At 42.1% G+C, this 22,567-nt stretch overlaps 1 protein-coding gene across 1 annotated transcript in view; it reads left to right on the plus strand.

The window, feature by feature from the left end:
• The window catches only part of nhlrc2 (NHL repeat containing 2), a 46,427-nt gene that overhangs the window by 1,963 nt on the left and 21,897 nt on the right, over positions 1–22,567 (plus strand). The window contains exons 2-6 of the mRNA XM_029684454.2: positions 1,218–1,370; positions 13,194–13,243; positions 13,665–14,070; positions 14,953–15,074; positions 15,227–15,356. Coding sequence (XP_029540314.2) covers positions 1,218–1,370; positions 13,194–13,243; positions 13,665–14,070; positions 14,953–15,074; positions 15,227–15,356 — 861 coding nt within the window. The remainder of the gene's footprint in view (positions 1–1,217; positions 1,371–13,193; positions 13,244–13,664; positions 14,071–14,952; positions 15,075–15,226; positions 15,357–22,567) is intronic.

Consider the following 22,567-nt stretch of genomic DNA (forward strand, 5'->3'; position numbering starts at 1 on the left):
GCCTCTCCCTTTTTCCTCCAAACATAACGATGGTCATTATGGACAAACAGTTCTATTTTTGTTTCATCAGACCAGAGGACATTTCTCCAAAAGTCCGATCTTTGTCCCCATGTCACATTTGCAAACCGTAGTCTAGCTCTTTATGGCAGTTTTGGAGCAGTGGCTTCTTCCTTGCTGAGCGGCTTTTTAGGTTATGTCGATATGGGACTCGTTTTACTGTGGATATAGGTACCTTTGTACCTGTTTCCTCCAGCATCTTTCCAAGGTCCTTTGCTGTTGTTCTGGGATTGGGATTGATTTGCACTTTTCGTACCAAAGTACGTTCATCTCTAGGAGACAGAATGCGTCTCCTTCCTGAGCGGTATAACATTGTGTTTATATGTCCCATCGTGTTTATACTTGTGTACTATTGTTTGTACAGATGAACGTGGTACCTTCAGGTGTTTGGAAATTGCTCCCAAGGATGAACCAGACTTGTGGCGGTCTACAATTTATTTTCTGAGGTCTTTGCTGATTTCTTTAGATTTTGTCATGATGTAATGCAAAGAGGCTCTGAGTTTAAAGGTAGGCCTTGAAATACATCCACAGGTACACCTCCAATTGACTGAAATTATGTCAATTCGCCTATCAGATGCTTCTAAAGCCATGACATAATTTTCTGGAATTTTTCAAGCTGTTTAAAGGCACAGTCAACTTAGTATGTAAACTTTTGACCTACTGGAATTGTGATACAGTGAAATAATCTGTCTGTGAACAATTGTTGGAAAAATGACTTGTGTCATGCACAAAGTAGATGTCCTAACCGACTTGTCAAAGCTAAAGTTTGTTAACAAGAAATGTGTGGAGTGGTTGAAAAACTATTTTTAACGACTCCAATCTAAGTATATGTAAACTTATGACTTCAACTGTATACGGCAGGCTGTTGCTGCTTATTTTGTTTTCAGTGTTGAATGGTCTGCATATTTTGACATGACGCAACATGCATAGGTATAGCTCTTCTTGCAACATTTTAGCCTAAAGTAGAATGTGGTCTCATACGATGTTTGCTGTATTTTCATTCTCTCACTGTCGACTAGTATGCAAACACTGCGACTACAGGCTCTTTCTTGATTAATATTTGACATGTATGAAATGTTGCATCCTCACCTCTGAATGTCATTATACCATTGGCTGTAAAATGGTAATGATACTGTTTGATAATGCATATTTTTCTGCAGGTCTCGAATGGCTGAACACAGAAGGCCCCCTTTCTTTCACAAGAGAGCTTGCTGGTAAAGTGGTGGTGTTGGACTTCTTTACTTACTGCTGCATAAACTGCATCCATATCCTACCTGACCTGCATCAGCTGGAGAAAAAGCACTCTGTGAAAGGTATACGCACACATACACACTATTTTAATCCACAAATCATGTTACATCAAGAAGGATTAAAACATGTCGAAGTTCTTGGATACATGGACACTTAAGGATACAAAGCACATCTGTACCAAATGTGTCCAAAACATTGTCAGACCTTTACTGCATTAATGACAGTACTTTCACTGGGTGTGCTGAAGTTATGTTAGTAGATTGCCATGTTTTGGCACAGCTGCAGCACTCACATCTGCTGCTGGCGGACACACACACACACACTGGTTCTTGCCCCCTTTTTTTAAATGCACAGTAATGACCCCATATATTGAGTTTAGAATATTATTCTATTTGCACGGTATGCTATTACAAGCTTTTTAGGCAATGTCACTGCTACCAACTCCTAATGGCACTGAATCTTTAAACAGGCTGTTTATTTTTGGGGGACCAAGTTCTAAAGCATGTTGTGCTTACTCCCTTGTGCTATAATGTGATACATTTCTAAACAATAATAAACCATGATGGATTGGAATCTATTTTCCCACCATAGCTACTGGCTTTCTGTGGCTTTAAACGTACAGTCAATAACACAAAAGAAAATAACTAGAAAAATCTATGTACAGTGTGTGTAAATGTAGGGAGGTAGGCAATAAATAGTAGAGATACAAGTAGAGATACTGGGGTGCAAAAGGGTAAGTAATAATATGGGGATGAGGTAGTCAGGTGTGCTATTTTACAGATGGGCTATGTACAGGCACAGTGATCAGTAAGCTGCTCTGACAGCTGATGCTTAAAGTTAGAGAGGGCGATAGAAGACTCCAGCTTCAGAGATTTCTGCAATTCGTTCCAGTCATTAGCAGCAGAGAACTGGAAGGAAAGGCAGCCAAAGGAAGTGTTGGCTTTGGGGATGACCAGTGAAATATACCTACTGGAGCGTGTGCTACTGGTGGGTGTTGCTATGGTGACCAGTGAGCTGAGATAAGGCGGTGCTTTACCTAGCAAAGACTTATAGATGACCTGGAGCCAGTGGGTTTGGTGACTGATATGTAGTGAGGGCCAGCCAACGAGAGCATACAGGTCGCAGTGGTGGGTAGTATATGGGGCTCTGGTGATAAAAAGGATGGCATTGTGATAGACTACATCCAGTTTGCCGAGAAGAGTGTTTGGGGCTATTTTGTAAATGCCGAAGTCAAGGATCGGTAGGATGGTCAGTTTTACGAGGGTATGTTTGGCGGCATGAGTGAAGGAGGCTTTGTTGCGAAATAGGAAGCTGATTCTAGATTTAATTTTGGATTGGAGATGCTTAATGTGAGTCTGGAAGGAGAGTTTACAGTCTAACCAGACACCTAGAATATGTGGACAACTACAAATACCTAAGTCAGAACCGTCCATAGTAGTGATGCTTGTCCGGCGGGAGGGTGCGGGCAGCAATCGGTTGTCGAGCATGCGCTTAGTTTTACTAGTGTTTAAAAGCAGTTGGAGGCCACGGAAGGAGTGTTGTATGGCGTTGAAGCTTGTTTGGCGGTTTGTTAGCACAGTGTCCAAAGAAGGGCCAGATGTTTACAGAATGGTGTCGTCTGTGTAGAGGTGGATCAGAGAATCACCAGCAGCAAGAGCGACAACATTGATATATACAGAGAAAAGAGTCTGCCTGAGAATATAACCCTGTGGCACCCCCATAGAGAATGCCAGAGGTCCGGACAATAGGCCCTCCAATTTGACACACTGAACTATATCAGAGAAGTAGTTGGTGAACCAGGCGAGACAGTCATTTGAGATGCCAATGCTATAGAGTCTGCCGATAAGAATGCGGTGATTGATAAGAGTCGAAAGCCTGGGCCAGGTCGATGAAGACGCCAGACAGTACTGTCTTTTATCGTTTATCGTTTAGGACCTCGAGCATGGCTGAGGTGCATCCATGACCAGCATGGAAACCAGATTGCATAGTGGAGAAGGTACGGTGGGATAAGAAATGGTCGGTGATCTGTAGGGATCCAGATTTTGCCGTTCTTTCAGAACATCAGCTGTCTGGATTTGGGTGAAGGAGAAGTGCAGGGATTTGGACAAGTTGCTGCAGGTGGTGCTGAGATGTTGGCCAGGGTAGGGGTAGCCAGGTGGAAAGCATGGCCAGCTGTGAAAAAATGCTTATTGAAATTATCGATTATCGTAGATTTATCGGTGGTGACAGTGTTTCCTATCCTCAGTGCAGTGGGCAGCTGGGAGGAGGTGCTCTTGTTCTCCATGGACTTTAGTGTCCCAAAACTTTTTGAATTAGTGATACAGGAAGCAAATTTCTGTTTGAAAAAGTTAGCCTTTGCTTTCCTGACTGACTGAGTATATTGGTTCCTGACTTCCCTGAAAAGTTGCACATCGCGGGTGCTATTCGACACTAATGCAGAACGCCACAGGATGTTTTTGTGCTGGTCAAGGGCAGTCAAGTCTGGGGTGAACTAGGGGCTATATCTGTACCTGGTTTTACATTTTTTTGAATGGGGCATGCTTATTTAAGATGGAGAGGAAAGCACTTTTGAAGAGCAACCAGGCATCCTCTACTGATGGGATGAGGTTAATATCCTTCCAGGATACCCTGGCCAGGTCAATTAGAAAGGCCTGCTCGCTGAAGTGTTTCAGAGAGTGTTTGACAGTGATGAGGGGTGGTCGTTTTACCGCGGACCCATTACACATGCAGGCAATGAGGCAGTGATCGCTGAGATCCTAGTTGAAAAAAGCAGAGGTGTATTTAGAGGGCAAGTTGGTCAGGATAATATCTAAGAGGTTGCCCATGGTTACGGATTTAGGGTTGTACCTGGTAGGTTCCTTGATAATTTGTGTGAGATTGAGAGCATCTTGCTTAGATTGTAGGATGGCTGGGGTGTTAAAAGATTTACCCAGAAATATTCACAGCTGAAATTTCTGCCAAAGGTGCTTCAACAAAGTATTGACTCAGTAGTGTGAATACTTATGTACTTGAGCTATTTTCAAAAATGTCTAAAAACATGTTTTCATATTATTATGTGTAGATGGTTGAGAAAATAATACATGTAATACATTTTGAATTCAGGCTGTAACAACAAAATGTGTAATAAGTCAAGGGGTATGAATACTTTATGAAGGCTTTGTACGTGCATGATTCCAGTTGGGTCCGTTGTCATGTTCAGCACTGTCACTGTCCCTTGGATGAACCACCCCGACACACTTTGGTCACCCAATGAGTATTCCCAATTATTGCGTCTCCATGCCACTCACGACTGTATAGACCTTTACCCTCAACTTCTGTGCGTAATTATTCTCCTGCCACCTTCATGATTGAAGTACACGCTTGTGAGATTTGATCTGTAGCTGGTCATTTCATTGCATGAGAGTTATCTTGACTGATAAAGCTACACTGGCTACCCCCATCTAATAGAGAATGATTTAATGGTCTCTTGACTGGTGTCTGTATCCATACTGTAGCTGTCTGTAACAGCATTTCTATTGGAATTCCTTGGAGACACAGATCACTGCGTCAGTGGGTAGGTTGTTATACCTTCGCTTCTACTCATTACTCACATTGGCCGTGTGGTGATGTCTGCCATACTTCCCACATGACACTTCTTCAGGCCGATTGTACTTTGCTATGTGCATTGTTCCTAAGCACACCAAACATCTTTGTTGTTGTCGTCTGAGTCTGTTGCGTCTTTCTTGTAGTCTGCTCAGTGCATTATTTCCATCTGTGGTCTCTTTTGTCGCAAAATTCTAAACGAGCCATCTCTGGCTCCGTATATAGGGATTAGATCCATTTCACAGCTTAACCACACAAAATAAAAATAAAGGCCAATCAATGGATATTACAAGCAATGGAAAGTATAGGCTGGATGTGTGCAAAATGCAATAATATGCATAGGCTACAGGTTAAAGTGCATAAGGTTGTGGAAGTGATTGTCTCATTGGCCAATTTGGACTGGTCACGTGACCCACTACAGTGACTGTCAATCATTGGATTGAGAAACAAAAAAAGTAAATAAATTACTTCTGTTTATTCGATTTCTTATGCAGATCAAAAACATGAAGAACGACCCATTTTAATATTTTTGTGTTATAACATTTTATTTATTTATTAGCCAAATAGTATGTAGGCCTGTGTGGCCTATGCAATAATTGGACTACCTTCAGCTGCTCAGGTTATGAATTTTAATGTTTGATGGAATTCCAAAAATATGCTTCCGTCTGTCTTTTCCATACATAAACCCCTGTGTTTCATGCCCGGGGGATAAGTCACGTCAGAATTGTAAGGTGCAAAAGTGGTTCTGACATCTCGGTTAAATTACACAAACCGCAACAGAGTGAGTGGCGGCCATAAAAATACGAGGGAGTCAAACAAGCTAACTTACTCAGAGATGCCGCTGATCTTGGGAATGACTGTGCCTGGAAGCTTCCATTTCCCAGCCTTTTTTTCACATTCTACAGAGTTTTTGCTGACTATATCCCTGGATATATTCATCTCAAGCATAAGAACAAGTCATTGGATGACTGAGATCTCATCAGCATCTTGCTGATAGAATGGCTGACAGTCTGGACTACATGTGAAGTGACATTGTGTTAGAAGCTTTATCCCACATTGCTCTTTCATGAATTTACCGGAACAATCTCAAATGTATTACATTTTTCTGTGACCTTGTCCTTGAATCATGTTGCTGACTATTCTTATTTAAAAAAAATAGGAAAAGCTGTAGGTGCAGAAAGGAAGCTTCAAAGCATCAATTCATGAAAATATTCAACAACACAAAATGTAATGAGGGTTGGTCCATCCATAAGGTATGATCCTTAAAGATATAAGGTCACTTGTGACAGACAAATGTAAGATTTGGTTGAGTTCTGCGATTTATATGATTCAAAACATGTGGCCAGCACTTTCCCTGTGAGGATACTTAAAAGGCCTGTTGTTTAAGTACTGCCTTTGTGATGACTCTGTGAACACTGAGTTAAGAATGAACCAGGAAAACTGTTATTTACCATTTAATCTTGGATGCGCTAAACTACTTCCAGGATATATTTTTATATATTTTTTCCAAAGAAATTCTCATGGAGGCTTCTGAGATGCGCCGCAATCTGATAAAGCTTTCTGTGCATTTGACCCATTCGAGTTACCAGTGAAATTAATTAGATTGTTTTTCCTATACCATGAACTTTGAATTGAGAGTTGTCTATTTGTAATTGCTTACATGATACATGTTAGTTCTTCCTTATCGTAATATGCAGTTCAAACACTAACACAATTACACCCAGCCACTGTTTCGGTAATCAGCTGATGGATGGGGCTGGATAAATGTTTCCACTCAAATCCATAGACTGAGCTATGGATACAAGGACTGAACCTTCATGATATCAAAATTATCGTTTTAACCATGTTTTGAGGCTATACAGTGTTTGTTTACAACTACGTTGTTTACAAACAAAGGGGTTAAACAAGCTTATATTATCGGTTTAGACAGTTGAACTAAGCTCATGAGGCATTTCTAAGTTATATTCTTCAAGATTCAATGGCTATACACTTGTGGTGAAATTATATTGGCACTCTTGCACTTTAAATCAAGTCAATTTTTATTGGTCACATGCATATGGTATACAGATGTTAATGCAATTGTAGCAAAATGCTTGTGCTTCTTCTTCCAACTATGCAGTAATATCTAACAGTAATCTAACAAATTCACAACAACTACCTTATACACACAAATGTAAAGGGATGAATAGAATATGTACATATAAATATATGGATGAGCGATGGAGTGCAGCATAGGCAAGATGCAGTAGATGGTATATCCTACATTGCTCATCTCATTTACTGTATTCTATGTAAACATTATTAAAGTGGTGTTATTTTAAAGTGACTAGTGATACCTTTTATTAAGTCAATTTATTTAAGTGGCCATAGATTTGAGTCTGTATGTAGGCAGAAGCCTCTCTGTGTTATTGATGGCCTTGAGATAGAAGCTGTTTTTCAGTCTCGGTCCCAGCTTTGATGCACCTGTACTGACCTCACCTTCTGGATGATAGCGGGGTGAACAGGCAGGGGCTCAGGTGGTTGTTGTCCTTGATGATCTTTTTGGCCTTCCGGTGACATCGGGCATTGTAGGTGTCCTGGAGGGTAGGTGGTTTGCCCCCGGTGATGCGTTGTGCAGACCGCGCTACCCTCTGGAGAGCCTTGCGATTGAGGGTGGTGCAATTGCCGTACCAGGGGGGTGAGGGTGGTGCAATTGCCGTACCACACGCTGCATCACCAGGAGGGTGGTGCAGCGTGTTTTAGATGGCAAGCCAAATTTCTTCAGCCTCCTGAGGTTGAAGAGGTGAGATCAAGGTGCTGTTGTGCCTTCTTCACCACGCTGTCTGTGTGGGTGGACCATTTCATTTTGTCCGTGATGTGTACGCTGAGGAACTTTCCACCTTCTCCACTGCGGTCCCATTTACGCAGATGGAGGGGTGCTCCCTCTGCTGTTTCCTGTTGTCCACGGTCATCTCCTTTTGTTTTGTTGACGTTGAGTGAGGGGTTGTTTTACATTTACATTACATTTAAGTCATTTAGCAGACGCTCTTATCCAGAGCGACTTACAAATTGGTGCGTTCACCTTAAGACATCCAGTGGAACAGCCACTTTACAATAGTGCATCTAAATCTTTTAAGGGGGGGGGGGGGGGGTGAGAAGGATTACTTTATCCTATCCTAGGTATTCCTGAAAGAGGTGGGGTTTCAGGTGTCTCCGGAAGGTGGTGATTGACTCCGCTGTCCTGGCGTCGTGAGGGAGTTTGTTCCACCATTGGGGGGCCAGAGCAGTGAACAGTTTTGACTGGGCTGCGCGGGAACTGTACTTCCTCAGTGGTAGGGAGGCGAGCAGGCCAGAGGTGGATGAACGCAGTGCCCTTGTTTGGGTGTAGGGCCTGATCTGTTTTCCTGACACCACACTCCGAGGGCCCTCACCTCCTCCCTGTAGGCCGTCTCATCATTGTTGGTAATCAGACCTACTACTGTACTATCGTCTAACTTGATGATCGAGTTCTTATCGATGATCGAGTTCTTTCGCTCTTATCCAGAGCGACTTACAAACAGGAGAGGGCTGAGAATGCATCCTTGTGGGGCTCCAGTGTTGAGGATCAGCGGGGTGGAGATGTTGTTTCCTACCTTCACCACCTAGGGGGGTCAAATTCCAGGACCCAGTTGCATAGGGCGGGGTTGAGACCCAGGGTCTCGAGCTTAATGACAAGTTTGGAGGGTACTATGGTGTTAAATGCTGAGTTGTAGTCAATGAACAGCATTCTTACATGGGTATTCCTCTTGTCCAGATGGGATAGGGCAGTGTGATGGCGATTGCATCGTCAGTGGATCTATTGGGGCAGTAAGCAAATTGGAGTGGGTCTAGGGAGGGTGGATATGGGAGGGTGGAGGTGATATGATCCTTGACTCGTCTCTCAGAGCACTTCATGATGACAGAAGTGAGTGCTACGGATTTATAGTCATTTAGTTCAGGTACCTTAGCTTTCTTGGGAACAGGAACAATGGTGGCCATCTAAGCAGTGGGGACAACAGACTGGGATCAGGATTGGTTGAATATGTCCGTAAACACACCCGCCAGCTGGTCTGCACCTGCTCTGAGGACGCGACAAGGGATGCCGTCTGGGCCGGCAGCCTTGGGAGGGTTAACACGTTTAAATGTTTTACTCACGTCGGCCACGGAGAAGGAGAGCCCACAGGCTTTGGTAGCAGTCCGTGTCAGTGGCACTTTATTGTCCTCAAAGCGAGCAAATAAGTTGTTTTACAATGGAGTGCAAAAGAGCAGAATGTTCTGTTTTCAAAACCTGTTGAATGGCTATTTTCACCCTGTAGGCAACTTACCACAGGTGAGATCAATTACGCAGTAAACAAGAACCACTTGCCTCCAACCAAATGTAATTTACACTTTTTATCATTTATTCCAGGCCTTTTTTGGACTTTGAAGGTAAATATCAAATAAGTTGTAATTATACATTTTTCAGGTCCAGTACATTTTCCTAAATGAAACCTATACATGTGTGAACACAAAGTTTTTTTCAATTCCAACTAATTTTCAAATGTATAGTGAATCGTGCATTGGTGCCAATATATTGGACCTAAACTGTTTATCATTAATTTAAAAGTAAAAAAAAAATGGATGTAGCAACTGCAGATTCTCCCTTTTTAAATTGAGCCACATCAGGATATTTGTTTAATCAGCAATGGCAGTAAGTAACAAACCGGATCCGTTGCGTAGACTGTGTAGAGTAGACTCTGTGTGTAGAAATCAAATGTCGCTTTTTTTGGTCAAAAAAAGTATGCAGATCCATGTTTAATCTTTTTCCTACCCTCTCTCTGCTTGTTAGATATTATGCACATACCGTAATTTCTGGACTATTAAGCACACCTGAATATAAGCCGCACCCACTGAATAAAAATAAAATGGTATTTTGTACATAAATAAGCTGCACATGTATATAAGCCGCAGGTGCCTACCGGTACATTGAAACAAATGAACTTTACACAGCCTTTAAACGAAACACGGCTTATAACAAAAATAAATAGGCTTTTAAACGAAACACGGCTTGTTACAAAAATAAATAGGCTTTTAAAAGAAACACGGCTTGTAACAAAAATAAATAGGCTTTTAAAAGAAACACGGCTTGTAACAAAAATAAATAGGCTTTAACGAAACACGGCTTGTAACAAAAATAAATAGGCTTTTAAACGAAACACGGCTTGTAACAAAAATAAATAGGCTTTAACGAAACACGGCTTGTAACAAAAATAAATAGGCTTTAACGAAACACGGCTTGTAACAAAAATAAATAGGCTTTAACGAAACACGGCTTGTAACAAAAATATATAGGCTTTTAAACAAAAATAAAAAAAATAGCAGTAAACAGTAGCCTACCAAGAATGTCATTGGTCATTATCTTCCTCCTCCTGTGCACTGAAACCATTGAAGTCATCTCCTTCGGTGTCGGAGTTGAATAGCCTCAGAATTGCTTCATCCGATGTTGGATCGTTTTCATTGTCGCTCTCGTCACTTTCATCCGGAGGCAAATTCCCCGCTGAGCTCATGCTGCCCTCTTCAACACGCAGCAGTCCAGCCTTTCGAAACTCGTTGATGACAATGGATTTTTTGACAATGCTCCACGCTGTCAGGACCCACTGGCAGACTTGACCATAAGTTGCTCTTCGCATGTGGCCCGTTTTAGTGAAGAATTTCTCCCCACTTGTCATCCAAGCCTCCCACTGAACACTGAGCGCCACCTTAAATGCACGATTTACACTGATGTCGAGTGGCTGCAAATACTTTGTTGTGCCCCCAGGAATCACAGCTGGAATTTAGTTTCTCCTCTTGATGGCTTCTTTCACAGAATCTGTTATGTGGGACCTCCTGCTGTCTAACACGAGCAATGCCTTGTTCTTGTGAAAGAATCCCCCCGGTCGCTTGCCGTAACACTCCGTATGCCATTCATGCATTAGGCCTTCCGTCATCCATCCTTTCTTGTTGACTTTCACAACAATTCCTCTCGGGAATTTTTCTTTTGGCATCGTCATGCGTTTAAAAATCAACATCGGTGGAAGCTTTTCTCCCGATGCCGTGCAGCTCAGAACACAGGTGAAGTGCGTTTTTTCATGCCCAGTTGTTTTCAGCGTGACGGATGATACGCCTTTCCTGTTGACAGTCCGAGTGAGAGGCAGGTCAAACGTCAGAGGAACCTCATCCATATTTATGATGTCGTGCGGGCCGATGGAATGCTCCGCTATCTTTGCATCAGTGAATTTGCGGAAGTTTGAAACTTTTTCCTCGTAGTCGGGAGGGAGCTGCTGACACAGACTCGTCTGTACCCTGATGGACAGGCCTTTACGTATCATAAATCTTAGACACCACGATGGTCCACCTCTAAAATCATCAAACCTCATTGCGGTGGCGATTTGTTTTTGCTTTCAGTCGGCTCTGCACAGTTGAAACACCTCGGCCGTCTGCTCTCTGTGTGTTGACCCAGTCTTCAAGCTCATTTTCTAGTTTGGGCCATCTGCTTTTCTTCCCTCTGAAAGCTTTTGTTGTCTTTTTGCACTGAGTCAGTTCCTCACGCTGCTCTTTCCAACGTCTTGTCATCGACTCATTAAGGCCAAGCTCCCGTGCAGCAGCTCTATTTCCTTTTCCAACAGCCAGATCGATCACCTTCAACTTGAAAGCTGCATGATATGCATTTCTCCGTGTCTTTGCCATGATGAGGGTGACAAAATGACTACCGTAATCAGAATGATGAAGTTTGAGCACGCTCGATTTACGCCACATTATGTGACGGTGCTCAGTTTTTTGGCGGCATGAATCTTGTGAAAGCAGGAAAAATCCATAAATTAGCCGCGCCATTGTATAAGCCACGAGGTTCAAAGCGTGGGAAAAAAGTAGTGGCTTATAGTCCGGAAATTACGATAGATCGCTTACTAACAAATGGCCTCGCCATCTAAGTTTTGTAATAGCAACAGCAGACAGTTGACTAAACATGACATAATAGTGAACATTAATAGACAGCTCAAGGACAGAACTACATAAACTCAGCGACGACAGGACGGACAGCTGATCGTCCTTGCAGCGACAGACCACGTGTTACAACACCTGCACAGGAATGGTACATCCGAACATCACACCTGCGGGACAGGTACAGGATGGCAACAACTGCCCGAGTTACACCAGGAACGCACAATCCCTCCATCAGTGCTCAGACTATCCGGCCTATTGTAAGGCAGGTCCTCACCAGACATCACCGGCAACAACGTCGCCTATGGGCATAAACCCACCGTCACTGGACCAGATGGGACTGGCAAAAATTGCTCTTCACTGAAGAGTCGCGATTTTGTCTCACCAGGGTGATGGACGGATTTGCGTTTCATCAAAGGAATGAACGTTACACCGAGGCCTGTACTCTGGAGCGGGATCGATTTGGAGGTGGAGGGTCCCTCATGGTCTGTGGCGGTGTGTCACAGCATCATTGGACTGAGCTTGTTGTCATTGCAGGCAATCTCAACGCTGTGCGTTACAGGGAAGACATCCTCCCCCATGTGGTACCCTTCCTGCAGGCTCATCCTGACATGACCCTCCAGCATGACAATGTCACCAGCCATACTGCTCGTTCTGTGTGTGATTTCCTGCAAGACAGGAATGTCAGTGTTCTGCCACGGCCAGCAAAGAGCCCGGATCTCAATCACATTGAGCACGTCTGGGACCTGTTGGATCGGAGGGTGAGGGCTCGGGCCATTCCCCCCAGAAACGTCCCGGAACTTGCAGGTGCCATGGTGGAAGAGTGGGATAAGATCTCACAGCAAGGGCTGGAGAATCTGGTGCAGTCCATGAGGAGGAGATGCACTGCAGTACTTAATGCAGCTGGGGGCCACACCAGATACCGACTGTTACTTTTGATTTTGACCTCCCCCTTTGTTCAGGGACACATTATTCCATTTATATTCGTCACATGTCTGTGGAACTTGTTCAGTTTGTCTCAGTTGTTGAATCTTGTTACGTCCATACAAATATTTACACGGTAAGTTTGCTGAAAATAGCTTTGTAATTGCTTTGTATTTGCCTCACAATTGAGCGTCGTCCCAAAGCCTAGAAATGTTTTTAAGGCTCGGTTTTCAGAGCCGTTGGCGGAATTTAATCTACCGCGTTTGTTCCTGGCTACACCTTTCACATATAAAGAAAAGGCGGTATAAAGGAGACTGTATGGTAAAGATATCGGGATTTAGTTTGGGTATAAAAGGGATATAATTGTTCATGACTTATTTTCCCTCTTTCAAATTCTCTCTTTCCATCTGTTTTTCTTTTTTAAGATGGGCTTGTTATCGTGGGTGTCCACTCTGCCAAGTTCCCCAACGAAAAGGTAAGCCATTGTCATGTTTTATTTGAAGATATGTGATCTTAATAATTACATTCTTCATTAATATTGCAACACAGCTTCTCCATTATTAAAGGGATAGTTTACACACCATTTAAGTCATGGTAAAAATTCTTTGACTCAAAACTACTCTGGAACAGGACCAGGCCAAATTGCAATCCACACTCTGGGTGTGTGTGCATAGTCACAAGTACTATTTGCTCACATTGGCACTGAACAAAAACAATAAGTGAATGGTAGAAATATGTTATTTGCATAACATTGAAATGTTAGTTGTTGGAGGTAGTAGCTAAGTAGGTAAACAAATCCAAAGTCTGTGTGTGTATGGAAACAGCAAGTAATATTATAATTCAAGTTAACCATAAAATGTTTTACTAAGTGGAATGGATTTGACCTCCTGTTCAAGGTGCTGCAGAACGTGCAGAGCGCTGTGCTCCGCTACAACATTACCCACCCGGTGGTGAACGATGGAGACGCTCGGCTGTGGCATGAGCTGGAGGTGGCCTGTTGGCCCACCCTGGTGCTCATTGGGCCCAGGGGCAACCTGCTCTTCTCGCTGGTGGGAGAGGGCCACCGTGAACGCCTAGCGCTCTTCACCAACACCTCCCTTCGACACTACAGGGACCAGGTCCTGCTCAGTGACCACCTTGTGGGGACCAAGCTTTACAGGGACTCTCTGCCCCCATCGCTTCTTTCGTTTCCTGGGAAGGTAGCAGTGGATTCCAGTAGGAAGAGACTGGCTATAGCAGATACGGGCCATCATCGGGTACTTGTGGTGTCCAGCATTGGGCTGGTGCTTTACTCTATAGGAGGTAAGGGCTGGATGAGCATCGCCTCAAAATAAATCAGATGAATGGGGATGCCCGTTTTACACATTCTAATTCTATGATCGCCTCAAGGCTTGACAGAGCTTGTGGTGAGAAATCCAAATATACCCGTGGGGAATAGAACATGCTGTATTTTCTGACCCAGTTGAAGGGTGGGGTGTCAGAAGAATCTTAGACATATTTATGTAGCAAACCTATTAGGGGATTTTTATGTCCAACAACACCTTAACCCCTGCTTTGACATCAGGAATCAGAAATGGAGCAGTGTTAAAGAATTGTTAACCCCCTAGAGTCGATTGACGCACCGGTGTGTCAGATGCAGCTAGAGCGGTGTTAATCAGACCATGAGACATCCTGAAAATCAGTGTTCTCAAAAAGAATTGCTCCACAACTCCCACAAGTGGCAGTGAACTAGTTTGAAGTCGGTACCGTCGATGTGCCATCTTCTGTTTTTAGCGTCTGAACCGTTTGGGCTGCAAACTAAAGTGACCTCACTGTGGAAAGCGGTGGTGTTTTGATGTACTACCCCCACAAGTGTGACGGAGAGGTTGGTCCTCATAGGTCATTTACGCGTAAATGCCATTTGTCTATTTATTGGTAATATTCAATTTTGTTAACCTTGTGTTTTATTAGAGACTGCTACCTAATGAAAGATGTGATGGCAGCGCAAGTTTATCCAGATGCTGTGTTTGTATAGAAATGTAATGGTATGTATAGTCTGTTAGCTAGGAGGCAAGGGTCTGTACTCCAACCTGTCTTTGACATGTCAATGCAAATGAAGAAAATACTAACTTAAAAGGCCTCTTTAGACTATTGACATGCACCCCAAATGAAGTCTTCCATACCTGTCATCCTGTGATGTCACAGGGCCTGAGAGTGGTAGGAAAGACGGTAATCTCGACGAAGCAACCTTCTGCTCCCCACAGGGGATTGTCATCAAAGGAGATATTGTCTTTGTGGCCGACACTGAAAACCATCTGATCAGAAAGGTAAGAAAGAGGGTGCCCAATAATGTCCTTTTGCCTTTTTATTGGCAAAAGATCTGATCTGATTGGTCAAAAGACCAATACTTCCAAATAGAACCTCCTCAGACTCTTTAATCTTTATTACTGTCCAATCTCTCGCTCACTCTCGCTCTCAGATTGACTTGTTAGAGGGACAGGTCAGCACCCTGGCAGGAGTGGGATTTCAAGGCACAGACATGGAGGGAGGGGCCATGGGACCCCAGCAGCCTATCAGCTCACCCTGGGACTTGGCCCTTGGGACTGCAGGTAAGTCTAGAACCAACTTACTGGTAGGTCTCCGCTTAGAATGGATTTAAATTGATCCAACTTGGGGTGACTAAGTACCAAATTAAATACAACAGATTCAAAACCACTGTGTTGCGAACATTAGGTACTTTTTTTTTCATCTCAAAATGCGCATCAACCAATCACAGTCATTGGACGTGTTTGCACATGATAAAATGCTACATATTAGCTGTTCCCATTACATAACCTGGCTCATTTAGCCTTATGCTAACCTGACCAGGTGGCAGTGATTATGTCTGGTAACACATTCTGCATCATTTAATTACAAACGTGATCAAATACGTTTTATTGGAAATGGCCTTAACAGAAGTCAAACGGCACGATATGCTATTCAGAGTTACTAAAACGGGCCAGATTTCAACTGAACCAATAGCTCACAGCTTGGCTCCAGGTACTTTTCACCGTTTGCGGCCCAGGTGAGATATTGTTTTTCTTCCTGTGAAATGTACAATTATATTTATTGTGATAGTGTGTTGCGAAAGGAAGTGCAGCCAAACCTTGTAAATACAACTATTCTATCGACAAAAAAAGCACACGAGTTTGGAACTCAGTTGTCCTTAAAAAAAAATATGACAAAAATAAGCATCCCTAGAAGTAACTTGAAGTTAAATAGAGCTTGTCAGCTTGTGTTCCTAAAAAATTGACATTTTTATTATGCATTGGGTGCGTAACCCATTAGGGGATCCACCCACACAGCCAGCACCGTCAATAAATAAGGGTTATTGGCCAAAAATAATAATTAATGGCCTATAACAAAATACAAAAATAAGTTTTTGTTTCGATGTGTAACATATGTTAAACTTTTATAGACTATTGTTTTATTGGTTTTTACTTTCCTAAAACAATAAAAGTCCATGTCCTGGTTCAGCTGTCGGGGATTTGAGCACTAAATGCATCAGGGCATTGCATGCATAGACTTAGGCGTACACTATATGATATTAATGTTTAAAAACTAAATATAAAGGAAGAGAAGCTTTAGGCCTAGCCCAGAGAGCAAGAGATGGAGATATGCCGGCGGCATGCTACGACACCGACATGCATTTCTTTATCCTTGTCAGATAGGCTACTGCTAAACGGAAATAGGCATAGACTAATTCATTCATTTTCAATATGAATATTTTTTATAAAGATAAGCATTATAATGTTAGATTATAGAAGTAACTCTGGTAGCACTAAAACATTCTTCCTCAACTCAAGTTCAATTGTCAGTCAATTGGAGCGCCAGTGAGTACTGCCTTCATATCATAGGCCTGCAGTATAATAGGCTAATAACCACACCATACCTTCACTAAAGTTTCTGAACTTTATTAGGGTAATGTCAAAACATTACTTATAGGAAAAATACAAACAGGATGGTATATTGTGACAAATACAACATTACAGTTGGACTTCATTTGGCCAAAGAAAATGGCTCAACAGAATGAAACACAACACTTGGGAACTGGTTTAAACCTTCACAAAGTTTTGAACAGGCGATATTGCAGCAATTATCAAGAAATGCTAGTGCCGCTACCATTTAGCCAACAAAAAAATTATTAAGAGAATGAAACAAAACACATTTAGCATCTTTAAAGAACTGGAACTTGATTAATAAAGGGCTCCCGAGTGGCGCTGTGGTCCAAGGCACTGCATCTCAGTGCTAGAGGTGTCATTAGACACCCTGGTTCGAATCCAGGCTGTATCACAACTGGCAGCGATTGGGAGTCCCATAGGGCGGCGCACAATTGGCCCAGCGTCGTCCAGGTTTGGCCGGTGTAGGTCGTCATTGTGAATAAGAATTTGTTCTTAACCTGTTGCTTCTACTCGGGACGCTTGCGTCCCAACTAGAGCTCTGGAAATGCAAATGCGCTACGCTAAATGCTAATAGTATTAGTTAAAACTCAAAAGTTCATTAAAATACACATGCAGGGTATCGAATTAAAGCTACACTCGTTGTGAATCCAGGCAACAAGTCAGATTTTTAAAATGCTTTTCGGCGAAAGCATGAGAAGCTATTATCTGATAGCATGCAACACCCCAAAAGACCCACAGGGGACGTAAACAAAATAATTAGCATTTCGGCGTTACACAAACCGCACAATAAAATAGAAAACATTCATTACCTTTCACCATCTTCTTTGTTGGCACTCCTAGATGTCCCATAAACACTATTTGGGTCTTTATTTCGATTAAATCGGTCCATATAAAGCCTAGATATCGTTATATGTAGACTGTGTGATAAACGAAAAAAACATTGTTTCAAAACGTAACGTAATTTTTTTAAATTCAAAAAGTCGACGATAAACTTTCACAAAACACTTCGAAATACGTTTGTAATGCAACTTTAGGTATTAGTAAACGTTAATAAGCGATAAAATTAATCAGGAGGCGATGTAAAGATCATTAGCTGTCCGTCTGGAAAAATGTCCGGCTAGAAACTCAACGAAAATATCCGGTCCTAGACCGGATTAGATACGGTGTCCTGTATGTGTTTGACCAAGAAAAAACTCGAAGGGAAATGACAAGACTCTAGACACCCTGTGGAAGCTGTAGGTACTGCAACCTCAGTCAATTAATTGTGGTTCACGTTTATCAATGGGTTCAAGTAGCGCATGGATATATTTTCCCCATTTTCAGTGATCAGTTTTTCCTGTGCTTTTCGATGTAAATGCCGTTCTGGTAAAGCCACAGCAGTGATTTAACCAGTTTTTTAAACGTCTGAGTGTTTTCTATCCACACAGACTAAGCAAATGCATATACTATATTCCTGGCATGAGTAGCAGGGCGCTGAAATGTTGCGCGATTTTTAACAGAATGTTCAAAAAAGTAGAGGGTCGACTGAAGAGGTTAACTGACTTGTCTAGTTAAATAAAGGTCAACATATATTTTTTTAAGTGAACAGGCCTACAATAACAAGGATACAAGGCTACTGTGCAAATCGCTAGGAGGTGGATGCAATTTGGGAACTTTTTTTTTTCATATTTAAAATAATTTGTTTTATTATTATAACAATGATCCGATTATTATATATGAAAGAAAATTGTAAATTAAGTTCCTAACTTGCATCCTACCTGAATAGTGAGCTGCACAGTAGCCTGCATTTGGCCGTGCCAACGTTCTTATCTTTATACACTGCAATATTAAAACTTGTTCATACGGAGGACATTCCACTTGTAGGCTTTTCACTATTTGCATACTCTCCAACTTTCATTTTATTTCAATGAAGAAGTCCTCCATCTTTGCAATCAACAGTAGCTCAAGGCACCTCTCTCGCTCTCTCCTTCTCCTAAGGCAGCACAGCGCGTAAGGAGTGAGAGAATGGTACTGATGTGCAAAATCGGGACATACGATATGCAGCTCTGGACAATTTGGCAATCTGCAATTTTATTTATTTCCTTTAAAAAAAAAATATTGTCCTTAAACAATTGTTAGTTTTTCACGGTGTTTGTCAGAACCTAACGGACAACTAGTCAAAACTCAAACCAAGTTTATTCACCCACTGGGTCAAACAGCTGAAAAGACAAAGATGTGTTTACACAAGCACATATATTTATACCCTCCTCCTAGGCAGAGTCCACTCCTTGCAACTCAATACATCTCTGTTGCTAGGCAGGAACTGAAGTGGTGACTGGTCCTTCTCACTTAATTTGACATGGACCTCGGCCCCCATTTCTCACTGCTTCCTAACTCACGGCTGTCCTACCCTTATCAGTGACTGAAACCAGACGGTTTCGTTAGGAAACCAGACACTCCGTTAGGAAAATATGACACTGTACAACGTGACGGTCGGGGCTAGGCTACAGTACTAAGACCATTTCCACACCCTAATTGTAGTCTAACCAATACCCAAACAGAGATTCAGTGAAAATAAGAATCTCATTGATTTATCAAGACCAGTCCCCATGCTTGTCTCAGAGCAGCGGGAAACGGTGCTGAAATAGTTGACCACACGCGAGTAGACAAATGCTTGAAATCCTATTGCCTCTAACTTCAATATGCTTATTTAATTTTTAAAAAGACCTACACCACTTAACAGCACATTACTCAACACTAGTGAGACTCATGTCGCCTACAGTAAATCAAAAAAAAAAAAAGTTCAATGATGTGACTCTCCGCCAATAATTAAATTTAGAGGATTGGAGGATTCTAAATTAATATCTAAGGGGCATTTTTCGTTAGGGCAAATCTGATATGTGAGAATATCTAAGGAGTTTTTATACAATTTTAAATTTATTTAAAAATAATGATATTTTGGAGATTATTTTGTTTTTCCGAAAGTGAGCAAGAAAAAGGACATTCTTGAACATGGGGTGAGACATTCTTACTAATTTGTCAATTAAAGCCAGTTTGTTATTTTAAATTATTTATCTCTGTTTTTAGAGGGAGAGAAACCAAAAGCCCACCGTTGCCTTATTTTTATAGTTTGGGATTTACAAATGTGCGCTTCTCATGTAATTTTTTGTAAGTAATATGCTACAGTCCAGTTACAGATTGTTCTGATCAAGTAGAAACAAAAAAACAAGTGTCTCTTAAGTGTCTCTCAAGACCGAGAACTAGCCATTCTTACACTATTGTTCAGGAGGAACGGAAAACTTCATGTCAATTCATAAACCATGTCCCATCAAATCTCTTAACTATTTTGCAATCTATATGGCTCTCTGCAAATAATTACATTTAGAGGATTCTAAATTGTTTATTTAAAAAAATTACGATATTTTGGAGATCATTTTGTTTTCAAAGACATCCTGGCCAGCCAAAACCCTCCCCTAAACCGGATGACGCTGGGCCAATTGTACGTCACCTCATGGGTGTCCCGGTCGTGGCCGGCACGGTATCGAACCAGCATCTGTAGCAACGCCGTTTGCACTGCGATGCAGTGTCTTAGACCGCAGCGCCACTCGGGAGACCCCATACACAAAGTTTTTAGTTCTAATCAATTGCCTTGCACAAAGTATCAAAATACAGAGAGGTGTTGGTAAGAGTCTATTGTCCTGCTAATAGCCAATAATGGGGCTGCACAACGTGACTGGTTGGGAGTTCAATATAATTGAACAGTTTAATTTATCTTAGAATAAAAACCTTATGCTCATCCTCGGGTGTCAAAGCAAGACGCAGACTACAAGCCTTAATTAACTGTACTGTATCACCCAGAAAGCCATATGTATTGATGCGCTTTAACAAGATTATGATGATATATGGTAAAACAAAACCCCTACTGTCCTGGGAGGAAACCCTCTCTAGACTCCATAGATTGGAGCACTGCACCCTCCCCTCACTTTGTGCTCTCTCTCTCTCCTAGCCTTTCCGAATCATCGTTAGAACTATTGATAACTTATTCAACCCAAATTTAGAATGACAGACTCAACGTGAAGCACTATCACTCGAATTCAAGACCCTTAACTTAGCACACACCGACTGTGGCAGATTGTACATTTACAGACAGAGGGAAATATACACTACTGTTCAAAAGTTTGGGGTCACTTAGAAATGTTCTTGTTTTTGAAAGAAAAGCACATTATTTGTCCATTAAAATAACATTGAATTGATCAGACATACAGTGTAGACATTGTTTAATGTTGTAATTGACTATTGTAGCTGGAAACGGCTGATTTTTAGTTGAATATCTACATAGGTGTAAAGAGGCCCATTATCAGCAACCATCACTCCTGTGTTCCAATGGCACGTTGTGTGTTAGGTAATCCAAGTTGATAATTTTAAAAGGGAAATTGACATTAGAAAACCCTTTTGCAATTATGTTAGCACAACTGAAAACTGTTGTCCTGATTTAAAGAAGCAATAAAACTGGCCTTCTTTAGACTAGTTGAGTATCTGGAGCATCAGCGTTTGGGTTTGATTACAGGCTCAAAATGGCCAGAAACAAATAACTTTCTGCTGAAACTTGTCAGTCTATTCTAAAATATATTCAATAAAACATTTTCCTCATCAATCTACACATAATACCCCATAATGACAAAGCGAAAACAGGGTTTTAGAGTATTTTGCTAATGTATAAAACAGAAATGCCTTATTTACATAAGTATTCAGACCCTTTGCTATGAGACTTGAATTTCAGCTCAGGTGCATCCTGCTTCCATTGATCATCCTTGAGATGTTTCTACAACTTGATTGGAGTCCACCTGTGGTAAATTCAATTGATTGGACATGATTTGGAAAAGGCACACACCTGTCTATATAAGGTCCCACATTTGACAGTGCATGTCAGAGCAAAAACCCAACCATGAAGTCGAAGGAATTGTCCATAGAGCTCCGAGACAGTATTGTTAAGGCACAGATCTGGGGAAGGGTACAAAAAATTATTCTGGTCCCCAAGAACACAGTTGCCTCCATCATTCTTAAATGAAAGAAGTTTGGAGACACCAAGTCTCTTCCTAGAGCTGGCTGCATGGCCAAACTGAGCAATCGGGGGACCTGATGGTCACTCTTACAGAGGTCCAGAGTTCCTCTGTGGAGTTGGGAGAAGCTTCCAGAAGGATAACCATCTCTGCAGCACTCCATGAATAAGGCCTTTATGGTAGAGTGGCCAGACAGAAGCTACTCCTAGGTAAAAGGCATATGACAGCCCGCTTGGAGATTGCCAAAAGGCACCTAAAGACTCAGACCATGAGAAACAAGATTTTCTGGTCTGATGAAACCATGATTGAACTCTTTGGCCTGAATGCCAAGCGTCACATCTGGAGGAAACCTGGCACCATCCCTACGGTGAAGCATGGTGGTGGCAGCATCATGCTGTGGGGATGTTTTTCAGCGGCAGGGACTGGGAGACTAGTCAAGATCGAGGTAAAGATGAACGGAGCAAAGTACAGAGATGTCTTTGATTTTTTTTTTTACGTATCCAGTGCGCTCAGGACCTCAAACTGGGACAAAGGTTCACCTTCCAACAGGACAACGATTATAAGCACACAGCCAAGACAACGCAGGAGTGGCTTTAGGACAAGTCTCTGAATGCCCCTGAGTGGCCCAGCTAGAGCCCGGACTTGAACCTGGTCAAACATCTCTGGAGAGACCTGAAAATAGCTGTGCAGTGACACTCCCCATCCAACCTAACAGAGCTTGAGAGGATTTGCAGAAAAGAATGAGAGAAACTCTCCAAATACAGGTGTGCCAAGCTTGAAGCATCATTCTCAAGAAGACTCGGCTGTAATCGCTGCCAAAGGTGCTTTAACAAAGTACTG

This window comes from Oncorhynchus nerka, linkage group LG16, assembly GCF_034236695.1.
Source record: "Oncorhynchus nerka isolate Pitt River linkage group LG16, Oner_Uvic_2.0, whole genome shotgun sequence".
Classification (NCBI taxonomy): domain Eukaryota; kingdom Metazoa; phylum Chordata; class Actinopteri; order Salmoniformes; family Salmonidae; genus Oncorhynchus; species Oncorhynchus nerka.